Below are 17,697 nucleotides of genomic sequence, written 5' to 3'. Positions count from 1 at the left end.
GGGAGTCAGCCAGGACCTGGCAGTGACCCAATGGGCACAGGGGTCCTGGTTCTGGTCTGTTCCAGTCATATGAGCCAAGCTAACATAAGGAGAGGTGCTGTGGAAGAGACGTGTCAGGAATAAGATCAGCTGTTGAACAATGCCGGTGTTCTAGTGCAAAATCTGCATTTTTATTAAAGACATATTTTGGAAGGCCCATTCAAAAATACATTGTGCTCAGTAAAAATTAACCATTTCCATGCTTATAATTAAGGTTACCACAGGATTTTTTTTTTCCTCTTTTAGAATATTTACAGCAACAATAGAAATTGTACAGAAGTAAAGAATGGAATACATGCTCAAAAAAAAATTTGGTAAGGTGTACCAACGACATGATACAAAGGGTTGTATACAAACACTTTACAAATGGTTTATTAACTTGAATGAAGTCATCCTTAAATATTCAACACATTTTAAAATCAATTTGTATTCCAGGATTAAAAAGGCTAACACCACAACATATCCCTTCCACAACAGAAAGCATGGTAGATTTAAAAGTTTGTGCGCTTTAGATTTCTAGTAGCTGTTAAAAAACATCATGGAATCTTATCCATAAATTTAAAAGTTTTGAAAGCTGCCTCCCCAGTCTGTTAATCTGTACTGACAGATAGTGGGAAAAAAAAAAGACTTTCCTAAACTTTATTTTTCCTTCTTCCTTCCAAATGACACAAATTTAAAATTAAACATTCCACAGTGGAGACGTAAGCAGTCCTGGAATTCCTTATCAGATTAACCAGATTTTAAAATGCCTGCATAGATTTTCCAACAAAATTTCTGGGAAGATTTTAGCTTATTGTTCCGTATCACCCAAATATAAAGTTACTTCTTTCAATTAGTCATATCCTTCAGTAGTACAGTCTAAGATGTGCACTAGCAAAAAAAAAAAAAAAAAAAGAAAAGTCGAGACAGTTCCCTATGCTTAAAGTTTTGCCTTGTAACTAAAGAGTTAAAAGCTCTGCCATTGGATTTACATGTCAGGAGTTTACACCAAGAGGTTCATATCCTATAGGAAAGTTGAATAGTGGTTTCCACCTTGCGCTATGAACATGCTTTATCTTTATGCTAATGGAAAGCTCTATGGCAGCAGCTACTTCACAACGCATTTTTATGCCTGTACAATTAAGATGCCACCTCACATTTCTCAGAACGGATCCAGAGAAACAGTGCCCTGTGAAAACAGAGACCTGGTGGAACGAAAAGCCTGGTAGGCAGCGTGTTTTGGTGGGGGCACAATGAGCTAAGGTATCTCACCCAGATGAAATGGAAAATTAAAATGAAGGAAATCCTGAGCAAGTCTAAGGATAGCTGTTTGAGTAAAACAGCAAACAGGGTGGAGTAGTAGATAAGGCCTCTAACTCCCTGAAAATCTGCACTAGAGAAACAACAAAGAACAAGGCAACTGCAATATTTGAGATCCACAAGGGGAAGGCCAAGGGAAGACTGCAAAGCAGTGCAAAGAATGGCATTGGGATTCTAGAGGGAAAACTCAGATGGCTTGGAGATTTCAGAAGTATTTCAGATGAAGGCCCAACAACATTTTATTACGTGGTTGCTAACAGTACCTAGAGGAAGAATCTTTTTAGATGTCTCTTCAAAATTCGGAGTCAGTAATAAGCTCAGAATAAACAAACCCAACTTCAACTACATTCTGCAAGAGAGAGGAGGTAGATTGACTTGCAGAGAAGACAAGAGATGTGTAGTCATTCTTAGGCTAAGACACAAATTCCCTGTTCAGGCTCTTGGGCCATGTTTCCAGAGTCACTTTTGCCTGGCTGCATATTTTGTTATGTTCTAAAAGAGCCTGAGGAGCAATTTGATTTGGTGGAATGAAAGCATCCAAACATAGTGGGGCGGGTCCTCTCACACTTCTCATACATCTTCCACTGACTAGGTCAAACCACAACTTTTGCATCAAACAATTGGCTGCACACAAGGTCACAAATGTGCATCCAAGCAGAACTCAGAACAAGTAAAATTCAGACCTAATCCATCAGATTTACCTATGCTATCTCATGTGGCAGTTGTTAAGACACTCCATTGCGAGAACAGATGGCCTAACACAGCTTTTCTCTTACAATTGAAAGAAGATCTATAAAATCTGCTTTGCTTAATTTTAATGAAATTTGCTTCACGATTGCAAAATGAGGAATCTTTGTTTCAGTACAACATTCAGTACAGCACAAGACTTCACTTGCCTGATGAGCCTGAGAATTGATGCACTGCTGCTGCTTGACCATTTGAAAAAGGTGCCAACATCTAGAACTTCCAAGCTTTCTTATATTAAAAGGGTTTACTCAAATCACCCCATTTTAAGAAAAGGCCAGAAGTTAAATGGCTTTTTTTCCTCATTCACTACAAACCCAGTTAATGAATGGTTAATATCATGATACCATAAGAAAGAGCTGTGTAGGGAAAGGCACCTGTTCTTAAATAGTGTCCTGATTTGAAGGTTATTCAAAAATGCTTACATAGGGCATATCACCTTTCCAACCTTCTCCTGTGGCACTCCTATTTCAAATGGTGGGCCTACTAACATGAAAAACAGCCTAGATGCATGGTTTGTGATATTACCCCATTAATCTATGTAGTATGTATGCTAGCCGGAATGGAAAAAATCATTCATTGCCACCCCACAATTTGCAGTATATTATATATGGCTATCCTTTTCATACTCCTTGCGTGACTGGGATGCAAATATTCTCCCAGCTCTAATCTGACAGTGATCAACACATACAGAATTAATTACACACAAGTATTTTAAAGCATGTCTCACTATCAAATAATGACAACAAAAAAATGAAACATGAATAAAACCCCCAATACTTCTAGAGCACAGCTCCTCTAGGTTTTGCCTTAGCTACCTAGATCACAACAGTGCTTTCAGAGCTGCACAATTTGTATTCCCATAGGTTCCCTGTGTTCTTATTGGGAGGTCTACAGAATTGTTAAGAATACGTAGCTTTTTCTGGGTGAACCCAGGAGTCTACTCAGCTAACACCTCATCAGCTTTTGAAGAAAAAAAGGAAAGGTTGGTATGTAGCTTTTTAAACAAGTAAGATTCATCTCTTAAGAGACCTAACTGCAATGACAAGGAAGGTGAAGAGCCTACCACAGGCCATTGCTTCCTGAAGAGCCACTCCAGCCTTGGTCCCAGAAACAAGTTGGTGTGGTAGAGAGAAAGGTGACAAGCCAAACGACAACCTGAGGATGTCTCACGCACTTGGAAGTTCAAAGCCTGCTTTAATATTGATCTGAAAGAACAAGTGGTGTTTGGGGAATGTTTTAAGAGACTAAATCTGGGATCACTGACTTCCTGCCAAGAACTCTGCCCAGTGCTCTCCTGGCAACCTCTCAGAGGAGCAACGAAGCTTGGACTGCAATAAATGGAGCAAAAAGCATTAAATAGGTCTAAGGGACTGCTCTCTGTGGCCAGGTCTGTTGAAAACAGATATTGTTCTAGGTTAATATATTTACATGGCAGTTTAAAATGACAGCTTAAACACTTACACAATTTCAGTTAGGACGAACTTAAGGTGCTTTTTTTTTTTTCAGTTAAAAAGAGCTCAAGAGCTATAGCAAAAACATATAGACAAGTTTAGGCAGCTTGAGTTCTGCAAAATGACTGCAATTAATTTCTGAAACTTAGTTTATTTTTTGTTCACATCATCAGTGATGCCATAAGGCAAAAGACTGCCAAAGAATAAAATGCAGTTTAACCAGGATCCTTTATACTATGTAAATCTATAGAGCATATAGTACAAGACTCACAGACCAGTGAAAAGGAAAGCTCACACTTACAAAATAGTTTGCTCTGTCATTCTCTTCCTCTTTATTAAGTCAGAATATCTCAGTCACTATAATAAGACTCCTTTGAAAGCCTTGACAAAATTACATTAGCAATATTCTAAATATTGGGAAGCTAGACCAAGTTAAAAATACACAATTCATCCCAGCACCAGCTGGCTGAGTGGCTGGAATTTCTTTCCAACAGAAGAAAGAAAATACTATGTACATTCAACACAATTTAGTATTCAACTGAAAGCTACTACAGTTTGTTGAATTCAAGAAGAAAATGCAGTATGAAGTAGAAACAACTTTCTGTAAATATGGGCCACCAAATACTTGAACATTCCTTGGATCACCTTTGAAGATTTGCTAACTACTTTAAACAGCTATATATACAGTCAGGGATTACCCTGATTTAACTTAATGGGTACTGATAAAAAAAAATCCTTTTGGAAACATTTTTCCTTGCTAGAAATCATAACAGCCACATACAGCCCAGTATCATCATCCCCCAGCATGAAGCTCTTACCAGCAAGCTAAAAATCTTGCAGAAGCAAAAGGATACATATCCACGAAGCACAGAAGAGTCTAGACTGAACATTCCCTGCGAGACTGGATGACAGAATCATCAAGGTTGGAAGAAACCTTTAGGATCATCTAGTCCAACCATCAACCACCCCTGTCACCCCTAAACCATATCCCCAAGTGCCACATCCAGAACACTTCCAGAGCCGTTGACTGCACCATGTCCCTGGACAACTTACTCCAATGCCTGAACACTCTTTCAGTGATCTTTTTTCCCCTAATATCTAATTTGAACCTCTCCTGGCACAACAGTCAGTCATTTCCTCTCATCCTTTCACTTGAGACATGGGAGAAGAGGCTGACCCCACCTGGCTCCACCCTCCTTTCAGGCGGTTGTAGAGAGTAACGAGGTCCCTCCTGAGCCTCCTTTTCCCAGACTAAACACCCCCAGTCCCCTCAGCCACTCTCATAAGACTTGTGCTCCAGGCCCTTCACCAGCTCCATTGCCCTAAAAGAGACATTCAAACTGCACTGCTTAGAGCCCCACTCTCTCTCAGAGAGGGTTTTTGTGAGGGATTTCAGTGGCATCAGCCCATTTCAAAGCAGGGCTAACAGGGCTCATGTAGCTGCGACCAAGCAATGAATCTAACAGAGACTGCTAAAATAAGCTGCTAAACTCTGACAGTGATGACAAGTAAGTATCACAATGTCTTTCCTGGATGCCCACTGAACTTAGAAAAAAACTGAATACCCCTTCATGTCTACTGTATTTATATATATGCTATATATATGATATATCAATACAGCATATATCATATATAGAGAGATATTATATATTATATCTATCTATAGAAAAATTACATGCACATTTCTTGCAGGCAATTGACAAAGAAAGAATTCCTATTTCGTAATTTTTCAAATTTAGTAGACTGATTTTTAGTCCTGGACAAACCTGATATAACATCCTTCTATACTGTTCTTTCTGACAACAATTTTTACAGTAGTGGTGCCGAATTTGCTGTTGTTAGAACTTTGGTATGACTCAAGAGGTACTGAACAACATGTCCAGTTTGCATTGTTATCCAAGTAGGAAGTTCACCTTTTACTACCTGGCTGCTTCTGTTAACTGCATCTATGGCTAAATCATCAAAGTTACATTCAGGTTAATCTCTTTTTGGAAAAGACAGTGTATTTGCAAGTACAGGTGTCTTATGAGGACAGCATCTAGAACACAAACTATGCTGCAGAGTAATGAGGGAGTAGAACTAATGTGTTTAAAAAGGAAAGATTGTATTGTTCTGACACTACAGGCCTGGCTCTCCTCTTATTGCACAAAGTTTAGACTGGCATAACTCTTTTGACTCCTACTGGCTCACCTGTGATTGACTTTACTGGAAGCAACAGAGGAATCAGGGTATGTATTTGCTACACTTGACATTCACCAAGGTAAAGGCAGTTTTAACTATGCTGTACAGGAGACTGGAACCCAAGATCTAGTATTTTGCTGAGACTGGTAGCTGAACTGGGTATGGGAATATTTGGATAGTAAGACCTAAGGAGAAATCAAGTTGCTTGGCAACCTTCTCCCTCAATATCCAAATACCAGATTTGTAGCTTTAAATACATCCTGAAATATAATAAAAAGTGCAAGAGTAGTTTAAATTCTAATACAGTGTTTATCTTATTAGTTAATAGATTGCTAGAGATGTAAAATACACATATGCATAAAAGCTTATACCATGATCTGCAGTGCCATGCTATGCTTAAGTGTCAAAGTTCTGCATTTCACTTGCAATTCATGCTGTGTTTCTTTGGTTTTCACCCCTGCTATTAGGTGGAAGAGCACCTGCTTTCGCTCGTAGTCATGGGGCACTTTATTTCCTCAGAGGAAACAAAAATTTGGTACTGGGGCTCTGTGCTGTTGATGCAGATGCAGAAATCCCATTAATATTACTAGGAAAGCTAAGGACACAGGGGAGAACGTACCACATTTAGATTACTGTACAGTTCTGCAGTCTCTTACATTTAGCCAATACTTCCAACAAAATAGCCCATAATAAAGCTTGGAATTGAATGTTATCTTTTGTTTGTTACCAATAATGCCTATAATACTGGGCTCTCATAGCCAAGCAAGATTCATACTGTTACAGTCACGTTTATATCCACATTCAACTTCCTTTTATTAGAAGTATAATACTGCACTTTATATCACAAATGTATAAAAAATATGGCAGATAGTGTCATAACAATACTTTTCTTTTAAATGAGTATATTTAAAAAACAGACAGTTATTTTCCATTTATGTATATATTTATATATAGAATAAAATACTCCTGATGCAATATATAAATGTTACTGTTAGTTTTTTATAGAAACTACTGTAGCTGTTGCACTGCTTCACAATGTTTCAAACAGCTCAAAATAACTTTACATTATAACATAAAAGATATGATTATAACAGTACGATATTAGGTCATCATAAATAAATATTACAAATCCTATCAAATATGGAAGTTTAAAAAACAAATTTAAGACATACAATTTAACTTTAAACCCTTAACAGGGATACACTTTTATCACATAAACCCCACTGTTTTAACTAGGCAGCAAAAAATGTAGTAAGGGCATAGGTCTAGACAATGTTTTCACCCTTATAAGTGCCAATACATACCAGAAGTCTCCCAGCTTTCAGACAAAGATGTGCACTAAGCTGGAATGTAAATGAGAGAAAATGACAGTGCATTTTTCTCCCTGACCGGCACACTCTGCCTGGCATCCAGTGACATTTCTGATGACTGGTAATTCATAGTTCAACTTGTGTTCCTGTATAATCCCTGACTCTCTCCGTGGTGCTGAACAGCATAGCTCCACATGTACATATTGCACACCTTTATAAAGCTGAAAATGCAGTCTTACCATCACCAGAATCACCACCGCTCCCCTATGCTGATCTCCACCCACACTGGTCTATTTGCTGGAGTGCAATTACAAGGCTGTCTCTTTGAGATCGTTCAGATTTGGCATTCGCGACCGGTTTGTTCGGTTGTAGGTGTGCCCGTTCTGTCCGCTCTTGGAAGGCAGCTGCTCGGAGTAGGGGGGCCCATCGCTCACGCTCCTGTTCACGGGGGACACGTGCCAGGTGGGCTCCAGCTGGCTCGGGATCTGCAGCGCCGGCCGGCTCTTCGGCTGGGGCTCCGGCCGCACGTTGCTGCTGCCGCTGCTGGAGCTTTGACTCATGGGATGAATCCGCACTTCAGGAAAAGGAGCTTTGGCTGGCTGGCTGGGTAAGGGCTGGAAGCGGGGCTCAGCAGCGACGGGATGATTTGAAGAGAGGTGTAAGAGCTTCCGAAGAGATTTTAATGGCTGGCTCTGAAAGACACACAGCAAAGCTCCATCATATCAGACTTCCCATAAAAAAACTGTCCTATCCTAAACTGAACATCTAGAACTTTACAGGCCTTCTTCACTTTTAACTCATATTCGCTTGATGTATTTCATTCCAAGCTATGACTACACACACAATCCAATCTCATCACAATCCAATCTATTAGCTACCTGAAAAGATGGAACCTTTTCTCCCTCAGAAAAAATTGCTCCCTTGTTTCTTTTGAAAATGCAGGCATAGACAATTGCATTAGCTGTCCATCTGTCACTTCTCCTGCTATTAACTTAAGAACCTCAGCCACATTTTAGGAATCACACACACGCAGAATCACACGGAATCACACAGAATCACCAGGTTGGAAGAGACCTTCAAGATCACTGAGTCCAACCCATGCCCTAACACCACCTCAACTAAACCATGGCACTGAGTGTCACATCCAAACTTTTTTTAAACACATCCAGGGATGGTGACTCCACCACCTCCCTGGGCAGACAATTCCAGAACTTAAGGCACAGATTTCAGAAATACAAAGTTCTTAAAACTGTTGTGAACATCAGTTAGGGGTTAGAGTGAGTCTTGAGTAACCATCTGAACTGAAAAAAGGTCTGGCAGAACTCAGAAGTTACATATTTTGTTTGCTGGCAGCTGGTTGATAGGCAGCTCTAGTCTCCCGCAGCTTCTTTCACTGGTGAGGTTGAAAAGAAAATGGTGATATGGGGTTATTGAAAATGGGTAGCAAGAGCCTAGGGAAGCCTGAGTACACAAAGTGGTATGAAAGCAGCCTCATTAAATTCCACAGCTCGCAGAGCAACTTGTTTCTTCAAACACTGCAGCTGCAACAAACCCTCTTTTCCAGTTTCCAGTGTGACAACAATGGAGCATGGCACTGACCCTCTCTCCCAAACACTGCCTGCTGAGCTGGTTTTAGAAATTAGATTTTAGAATTTAGATTTTAGAGAAAATAAAGTTGCAATAGTGCAGTACTATGCTCCAAAAATGTAGCCTGCCGAAACTGCAGTCTGTGCCAGCCACACTGTAACGTGGTCTCGATGCTCTGGTGACCACATCAAGTATCAAACTGTGCTGAGCAGCAGCCAGCCCTCAGGATTCACCACTCCTTACAGAGTTGACTTGAGGGCTTTTGTACACCACTGCATTGCTACCACAGATGTGCACTGAAACACTGCTTGCCTGTAATACTAAAACATAACCAATCTTTTGAAGGGCTCAAAGACTGACACAGGACATTTAGTCTCTCTTCCTTGTCATTCATGTCTACCTTTTAAAAAAATTATGCAGGACTGCAGGTACATGATTTTTTACATTCAATGAGCAAGGCATTAGAAAGTCGGGAAACAATGTCAAATGCAATTTTTCTATTCCCCAGAGAAAAAGCTGTCAAGATATGTCAGTGATATTAATAGATAGGGAATTGATAACACCACTTACATGAGGTTGGATTTCTGTCATCTTGTCAGGATGCCAATCCTTCTGCCTGCTGCTCTGGTGATTGGAAGAATGAATGGCTTTCTGTAATGCCAAGAGATCCTGACCTTCAGTGTTAGGCATCTGCAACAAAATATTAAATACTGATCTCCTAATATTTTCTTAAGAATAGCTGTAAATAATTTCCCACAGTTAATTACAGAACACAAGTGAAGCCCATTTCTGCAGCAGAATTGCAATGACCTCTCAGTGCTTTTCCCCATAGTAAGAGCAAGTGGCTGTGGACATCATGCAGATTTGCTCTACCCTTACCCCTTAAAGCATGCTGTTAGTGTTATTTGCTGTAAGAAAGAGCAGTTAAACAAGGCCTCAAAAATAAATTTTTAAAAAAAATATTGTTGAGCCTCATCTTCATTTTAAAAGCATTCCATACTGCAGTTAAGACCATGGATCAGTTCTATAAATTTGCTCCTGAGTGAAGCAGACCAAAATCTCTTGAAACTGATGTCTTGACTGACATCACAAAACCAATAGCTTTCTCTATTCCCATCTTTCTTCTCCTCCACAAATATCCCAAACTATAGCAAAAATTAAGAAACAGCTGAAACTTTATGGCAGAAAGATAATTTAAAACTTACATGTAGCTTTTTATCTCATTTCAAGAATTCTAATCAAAAAAAGGACAGTCAAAATATAACCTATTTTTAATGCAAGCTGTCTTTTATCATGAACAATCAGGACAAACAAAAATACAACAGACACATGAGCTAAAGTTCTTTTCTGATAATGCATTGTTAGTATTTGATTTATTTAAATTTATATATAAAGGAGTAGTTTGTATAAAATTATGTATTTATGATATAGGAATAAACAAAACCAGGTTAATTTTTTTCCTGACTGAAACATAATGTGACAATTTAATTTTAAACATACACAATTTCACAACTATTTTCCTTCCTTAGTCTTACTCCCAAGGCTCATTCTCTCTGGGACTGTGTATGTTACATTTTCACTATATCAAATACCAAAAAAATATATTTTGAGGCACAATCCGTTTCAACAGAACGGCTGATTTTACTTAAATTTATTGAACTGGCCCAAGATACTTAACTGGCATGAAGAGGAAGTGATACCATGAAAATAAACCACATGCTGCTGTAGTCAGTAAAACAAATTTACTGGAGCATTTTACAGTGCTACTGTACTTAAAAATGAATACCATTGGTAGAGTGACTACAGGAAGTTTTTTCAAAGAAGAACTATGCTTTAAATTATTCTTTGAATTAAAAAGAGGAAAGAGGGATTTCTTGATGCTTGGATTCTCGCCGTTGGTTGAGTCTGTCTGCAATATAAGACACAAAAACTAAATGCATAGTATTTCAATTCAAGGTACCTGCCCATACTATGTTATTCTTTTTCTTTATTTCTTTTTTGTTGTTGTTGTTGTAATTTGACAATACGTGTTATCAAGCCTATAACTTGCCTTGGGAAAATACAATAATGATTGAAAAAAGCCTATGGAATAAATTCAAGGAACTCAGTGCATAGAAAGCATGTAAAAAAAGATCAGCACACCTATTCTTATACCTATGTTCATTAGGAATACAGAACGTATTTATTTCAGAGCCTTTTGGAAACAACTGGTAGGTCTTGTTGACTTTACTGAGCTTTGGATTAAATCCTGTAACTCTGGCAATCATTTGTATTTCTGATAATGACCTAAAGCAGTATGACATTTCTTATTTCTATAGAAAGAAAATATTAAAGATACACTAACAATAATAGGAGCTGGTTCCAGAATGAGCAGTTGATAAAAAAAGCATTCTATTTTTAACTTGCAAAAAGAGCTAAAGCTCCAAGATTAATTATTTCAGTTCTAACATAAATATGCCATTAGCAACTTCACGTATAGCTGTAAGCACGCTGGCTGTTTTATTTTAATTTCTGTAGCACAACCAAAGAGCTTACCAATGGATGCATGAACAACCAACAGAATTATAAGGTACCAGAATTATAAATGGGACTATTTCTCCCCTGCTTAGGTGCAAACAAGCATAGGACACATGCTGTACCTTACATTTTCCTGCCTATCAGAAGAAATCTTTATTATGCCATAGAATTATTATATGACCAAACAGAATGACAGGTACACTACCAAAAGCAAGGGGTTTCAAACAGCTTTCTCACCTTCTAGATTCCATCCGAGTTAATGACAGTCAATAATTAGCATAGCTTATGTTTAGGAAATTTATGGTCAGAAGAATTTCCTGTTTCAAATTCAGTAAATTAAAAAAGGAATCAAGGCATTGCTAAGAGAAATGCTCACCTGCAACTGTTTTTTCCAAAGCAGATAATTTCTTCAGACCCACAGCTTGAAACAAGTGCCAAAATCTGCGAAACTCAGGCTCCTCTGAAGATAGTGCCTACTGACACTGTGCACAACCCTCATGGATATCAAATTGTTTGGTGGCAGATGACAGATAAAACTGTGATTCTAGCAATCCTCAAAACCTTTTGCTACATTACTAAAACACTTCAAACGATGAAAAGAAGAATGGATAAGAACAGCTCTGCAAAAACACTATTGCAAAGAATTCCTGTAACAGGCAGTAACAATTCCTATCCCACGAGGTGCTGCACCTGGAGAACTCTAGGGAGAATGATTCATGGGAACAACCTGCAGGAAGAAGCGTCAGGAACTGGGATCAATTCTGGGCTATTAGATATTTTGAGAATGACATTACTAAGATGTCTTCAATCCAATTTCAGGTATCTTTTATGACTCCTGTGATGATGATCACCAGCCAAATGAGACTTGCCAAAGGATATCAGAAGTAAGTCTGATACTTATGTGCTTCCTAGCTCTGTGACAGTCCTCATGTCTCATTTGTTATTTGTTGCAGAAAGTCTGTGTTTGAGTAAGTAAGTGGAATTTCATACTTGTAGGACCCTACATGAATTGTTGGTCTCAGAAAAAAAACCTGGGTAGGCACAAGCTGTATACTAAGACTTTTCATATGATTTCATAGGAAACATTCTACGTGTTGTTGAAGACCTAATATTACAGTGCTGTGAACAGCTTTTACTACTGAAGCCAAACTTGGTGTTGAATTGAAGACAGTAATTTTTGTTTGTACTGGAAGGTCCTAAAGAATGTCCCAACATTTGTTAGGTAGATGCCTTCAAGTAACAGATGAAGAAGAACAGTGTCTGAACCAGACACTTGCACACACATCAGTGGTACAGTCTGTCCCTAGATACTGTCCTGGTAATCAGCTGTAAATAGAAATGAAAGGAAGTTTTTCTGGCTCTGGTTGGCTCCACAACTCAAGTTGATCTCAGCAAGTTTTCAGCTGAGGATGAAAGAGTTGTATCACTATCTTATTTCACTAATTTATTCATCTTTCTGTGAGATACCAGCTCTAAGTAGCAGTAGTTGTTTTTCCTTTCTCACTCTCTCCATTCCCCTCTACCCTTCTCCTTAACAGTAAGAAGAAACAGGAGTAAGGATTATACATAAATCTGCCTTATCTTGTAATCAGCAATGGTTTTGGTAGCTATAGATCAAGGTACTTTTGATTTAGGTGTTTTGTAAAATTCCAGATTTTGAAAGGCAACACAATCCAGTATGTATTTCTTTCACAGAGTTTAATCTGGAAGTAAATACAGCATCTATCAGCTGAGCTATTGGAGCATTCTCTGCCACCATGTCTGGATGGCTGGATCAGAGTATAACAATGCAAATTTAAAACCTTTTTTTTTTTTCCCTTTGAAAATGCATCACTGGAACCAATGGCCTTAGGTGTGCTATCTTTACATGGACATTTTGGTATCAAATAGTCCCGGAGCTATAATCTAGACATTTTGTTCAGTTGTGTAATAAAAATGATCGTATTTCAGCTGCATACAGGTATGAGGATTAACAAGTTCAGAAGGAGAGGTAGATGCCATTGCTCTAAATCCTGCCCAGCAGGAAGGTGAGATGCATTTCTCAGTGCTAGTTAATACACATATGCACATGTTCCACGCAGTTCAAAGAACTTTAAAAAAACCCCAAAACAACAAAAAGCCTGATAATCACTCCCCTCTCCCAATTTTCAACAGATCATCCCTCCACCAACACTCAGAGTCATATCACCTCACTCCTTGAGAGTAGGTATTTTCATTAAGTCACTCTCCTTTGCCAGGAGTGAGCACAATTTACTCCATTCTGAGAATCTTCACAACTATAACTGCATTTACACTTACAGGAACATCACAATTTTAAATGTTTTAATGTTTCCAGAGCTGCCATTTAAGAATTATATTATGTTTAGCTTACTTCAGTTCTTAGGGATATCTTCGTTATAAAACTTTGTGAAATGTTAGTATACCACTACTTTCTGATAAAAGAAAGTCCTTTCTCCCTCCCAAAAATTATATGAAAATGTAAAAATGTATGAGACACCAAAGACTTATACTGAATAACAAAAGCCACAATCCATTCCCTCAACAAAACATAAAACATTTAAGAATGGTTAACACACATCATCCCTATTCCAGTCATGGGATGCAGCAAGAAGACAGAAACTGTTACCAAGACACTTCCATGAAAACGACTGGAAAGAATTCTCATTTTTAACAGTCTCATTTTCTCTGGATGGGTGCCTGAAACTATTCAAGCTCTGGGGGCACACACAATAATGCATTTACAATTCTTGGAATGGTATTACAATATCCTGAACTTGTTGCAACATCATAAAACTTGCATCAAAACTGGCTCTCAAAGGATCTGAATGAAAACAAAGGTGCCCAGGACTAGTAAGTGAAGTACTTGAAAAGGCAGAAAAATTAACCCTGAACAGGAGAAGAATTCGACTTTCATATAGTGAAGAGAGAAAATAAAAGAACAAGTATATACACACACAGAGTCATAAATAATACAAAGCTACTGTACTAATCTAGAATATTAAAATGGTATAATTCAAAATGAATAAACAAATTATTTTATTAGAAATGCTGCATACTTACATTTTGAGATTTCTTCTTTTTCTTTTTTATTGCCCTGAAAAAACCTTGCTTTTCTTTCTCCTTGAGCTGTTCTGAGTGACTGTTAAGGTTTTCAGGACTTTTCCTAAATATGAAATAAGGTATTGTAAGAGAAATTTTATTATGGTATTACTTTGTAAATTCTGTGTAATGCTGAGATCTGATGGCAAAGAATGCAAATTATTGATTAAAGTAAAAAGATACTTAACGTTTTAGCATTCATTGGTTCCAGGGTTACTACACAAATACCAGATAGTCTTATTAACAGGGATAGGAGGTACATAGTGTTAGGGTAAAATGATTAGTTTAAACCAATGAATAGTTATTTAGGGAAAAGGAAAGCATGCATGTGTTCTTTTAAGCCAGAATTTAATATTCAAACCAAAATATCACACACGAGGTCTTTTAGAAAAACGAAAAGCATATCTGAGAGAACATACAAATGGCGAGGAGGTATAAAAGAACAGGTCCAGTTTATCCATTGCTTGCCGGAGAAGCAGGAGCTGCAAAGCTGGCCAGAGAGAACCACTTTGCATTGAACTTTGCTGACATGGTTCCCAATTTACCATCGGGGAAGCTGGGGATCTACTGTTGTCCATTTCAACTTAAAACCTTCAGTTAGTTTGCTATGCGTGGGTGAGACAGTGCTGGCAAAAGGAGGTGACCCGAAAATGGAACAGGTGACTTGCCTGAAGACTGAATTTCCGTCTTTTAACTTACACATCTGAAGCAACTACAGCTGATAAATAACATGTTACTATCAATATACACAGTAAACCACTTATGAAAAGTACTTATACGTGGTAAAAAGATGGTTTACGAGGACAGTGGTGAGACATAACTGAATACAGTTCTAGTGCTCTTCAAAATAGCTTGAAAATTGAAAATGCTTCAGGAAAGCATCACAGAAATAATTTCAGAGATTTCAATCTCTTTAGTGTGTTTAAAAACACAGCCAAACCAACCCAAATACTTAAGTTTCCTTGATTGTGATGCACAGCTATTTATCCAGGAAGAAATTACTAGAAAAATCTTTGAACTAATGGGCAAAAGATATAATAAGTGGGTGGATGATGAAGCCTGAGAAGTCATATTAGAAATAAGGCACTGATTTTCACAATAACATCATTAACTGCCAGAACGAACGCCTTAGTGAAGTGGATTTCCCATCTTTGACATTTCAAATCAGGACCTAATACTCATCTGGGAGACACACATCAGACAGGTCTGCCTCTGGGCCTGCATCCCAGAGAATGGACAACATTTAATAGCAACTAACATACAGAAAGTCATACTGGGTAATTTAATAGTCCTTTTTCATGCTTAAATTGCATGAAAACAAAAAAGGAATTATCCCATTGTCTTGATGGAAAACCTAAAGGAAAGCCACTGTTTTAAGGGCTCTGTATGACAAACAGGAGCAGCTTTTCTTGGAGTGTCTGTAATGTAGCAACATTTAACTGTCTACTATAGTTGTTGCTGGCTTCTAATTCTGGCTTTAAACACTGTGCTATCAGCTGGTGATTCAGCTGCTACTACATGCCAAGCTGACTTTTTCCCCCAAGCAAATGCGAAAAACATAATTGGCGTAGAAATCATTGGAGTCACCCTCCTTATTGATAAAATCATCTTCACTCTGGTAGGTAGTATCAGTTCCTCAGTTTCTACATAAAACCACCTCAAGCTCAAAATGTTTCCTGGTTCTAAGTATAAATGCACGCAGTGTTTAAATCCTGTAATAAAAGTCCAACTGTTCATTAAGTGAATGGTCTTAGCAAAAAGATTCATAGGCAGGAAGTATGGTAGAAATTTTCCTAATTTACATTTTGGGAAACTTGTATCTAGATGCAGAAAATACATTCAGGTGCATGACAACATATATTTAATGTGGACATTACAACACTACTACAGGAAAAAATCTCTAGTTTAATGTAATTATTGTATTTATAACATGTATTTTAAATACAGTGGATTGCTAAGGATTCCTGTTGCTGTCATGTCCCTGTATTTGGTACTACTGTAAGTAGTGTAAAAGCTGTAAGGCACTCATACAAGTCAGTTAAAGCACCAAGGAGAAAGCCAAAATAAAGACTACTGATAGCTTTAGATTCAGTGAACTCGGGAGTCTGACTTAACACAGACAGAACAGCTGCTGAATTATTTACTAAATGATTTTTACTTGATTTGTTAAAAAAGTTGGAAGAAAGCATGCACCCCAAGTATCCTGCTTGTACTCAGAAAGTCATGTAAATGGGGCTAAGAATATTCTGAGCCTTTCCCCAAAGGAGCTCCTGTGCATCCACACCTGCAAACATATCCCAAACCATAGCCCCAATGCAAATTACCAACCCGATGACTGTTACCCACTAAGGAACCAGTGTCAGATGATAAGCAAGTCCGTAGGAGGTTAGTTTACACTACTTCAAAATTTTTCAATGTCTTGCTTTTCTATTCCAAAATGGAGATGCTATATTTTAAAAAGTGAAGTTAATCTTCAGAGTGAAGCTTGGAACAATTTTTGCCATATTTTTAGACAGAGATTCACTCGAGTGTGATTCTTTTCTTCGGCCCAGTGAACCTGGATGAGAAAACTGCTCTCCACAGCAGCTGAGCAGAGAGGAGAGAAATGAAATCCTGCACCATCATTTCCTCTTTATGACTACAGTGACCAGAGAGAATAGGAAAATAAGGGGCTGAGAACTGCTCATTTTCAACTGCTGCTTACCCAAAAGCCAGTGGTTTTATACTGAATGGTTTGTCATTAACTCCTATGACTCATATTGCAGTACAGTTGTCTGAAAAAGCATTGACCTTGAAAAGCAACTGCTTCAAAACACATGCTCATTATGTGAAGAGAGTGAACATATATAGCATTATAGCAGGAAGCTTCAACACCAGGATTTTGTACTGAGTAAAAATAGAGCAGAACATTTTGATCGATGATGGAACACTGGGATATTTTAGGCATCCCAAAAAATGATTTTCAGATAATGGACAGTACAGGAAAAAATTAGGATTATCAGAAAAAAATCTGTAAGGTAGAGTCATGCAGCACTAAACTCTTAGAACATACTGCAAGGATCTTGGTACTGTGCATAAAGCTTCAGCTCTTGAAAGCAAAGAATCCCACCAGAATCTATTGCGCTGCCTGTTTTAGTAGCAAGTAAGAGCAGCCCTAGAGAAGAGCCCCCACTCAGAGAGCTCATTCTCAAGCAGAAACCAAAGGCAAAATGTGCTGTGCTTTGTTATTTTATCTTTGAGTACCTTTTGCATGCTTAGGACATATAATGTAGAACACATTGGTTATTCTGGCCTGAAACACTTGGAAAAGGCATAAGTACAAACAGAAATTCTGTGATAATCACTCTTATTTACTGCCCCTGGGAGGAAAGGTATCCAGCTTCATGCAGGTGCAATGAGGTGTAGCAGCAAACATGCATGTGGCAAGCAAGCTGATGTGCTTTCACATTAACTGAAAAGAATAAATT

General features: G+C 38.2%; 1 protein-coding gene across 10 annotated transcripts in view; it reads right to left on the bottom strand.

Annotated features, from left to right (window-relative positions):
* Positions 1-146: 146 nt before the first annotated feature.
* Positions 147-17,697, bottom strand: part of CDKL5 (cyclin dependent kinase like 5) — a 131,441-nt gene continuing 113,890 nt past the window's right edge. For 6 of the 10 annotated variants that reach the window (XM_039551071.1, XM_039551081.1, XM_019282800.3 and 3 more), the window contains 4 exons: positions 14,192-14,294; positions 10,401-10,523; positions 9,185-9,304; positions 147-7,719 (listed from right to left, as the gene is read on the bottom strand). In XM_039551071.1, coding sequence (XP_039407005.1) covers positions 7,336-7,719; positions 9,185-9,304; positions 10,401-10,523; positions 14,192-14,294 — 730 coding nt within the window. In that variant the 3' untranslated portion in view covers positions 147-7,335. Of the gene's footprint in view, positions 7,720-9,184; positions 9,305-10,400; positions 11,859-14,191; positions 14,295-17,697 lie in introns of those variants that run through there. The other 4 variants (XM_039551103.1, XR_005601778.1, XR_005601776.1 and 1 more) reach the window with 4 other exon arrangements.

This window comes from Corvus cornix, chromosome 1 (assembly GCF_000738735.6).
Source record: "Corvus cornix cornix isolate S_Up_H32 chromosome 1, ASM73873v5, whole genome shotgun sequence".
NCBI lineage: Eukaryota > Metazoa > Chordata > Aves > Passeriformes > Corvidae > Corvus > Corvus cornix.
This window is presented reverse-complemented; position numbering and strand designations above follow the sequence as displayed.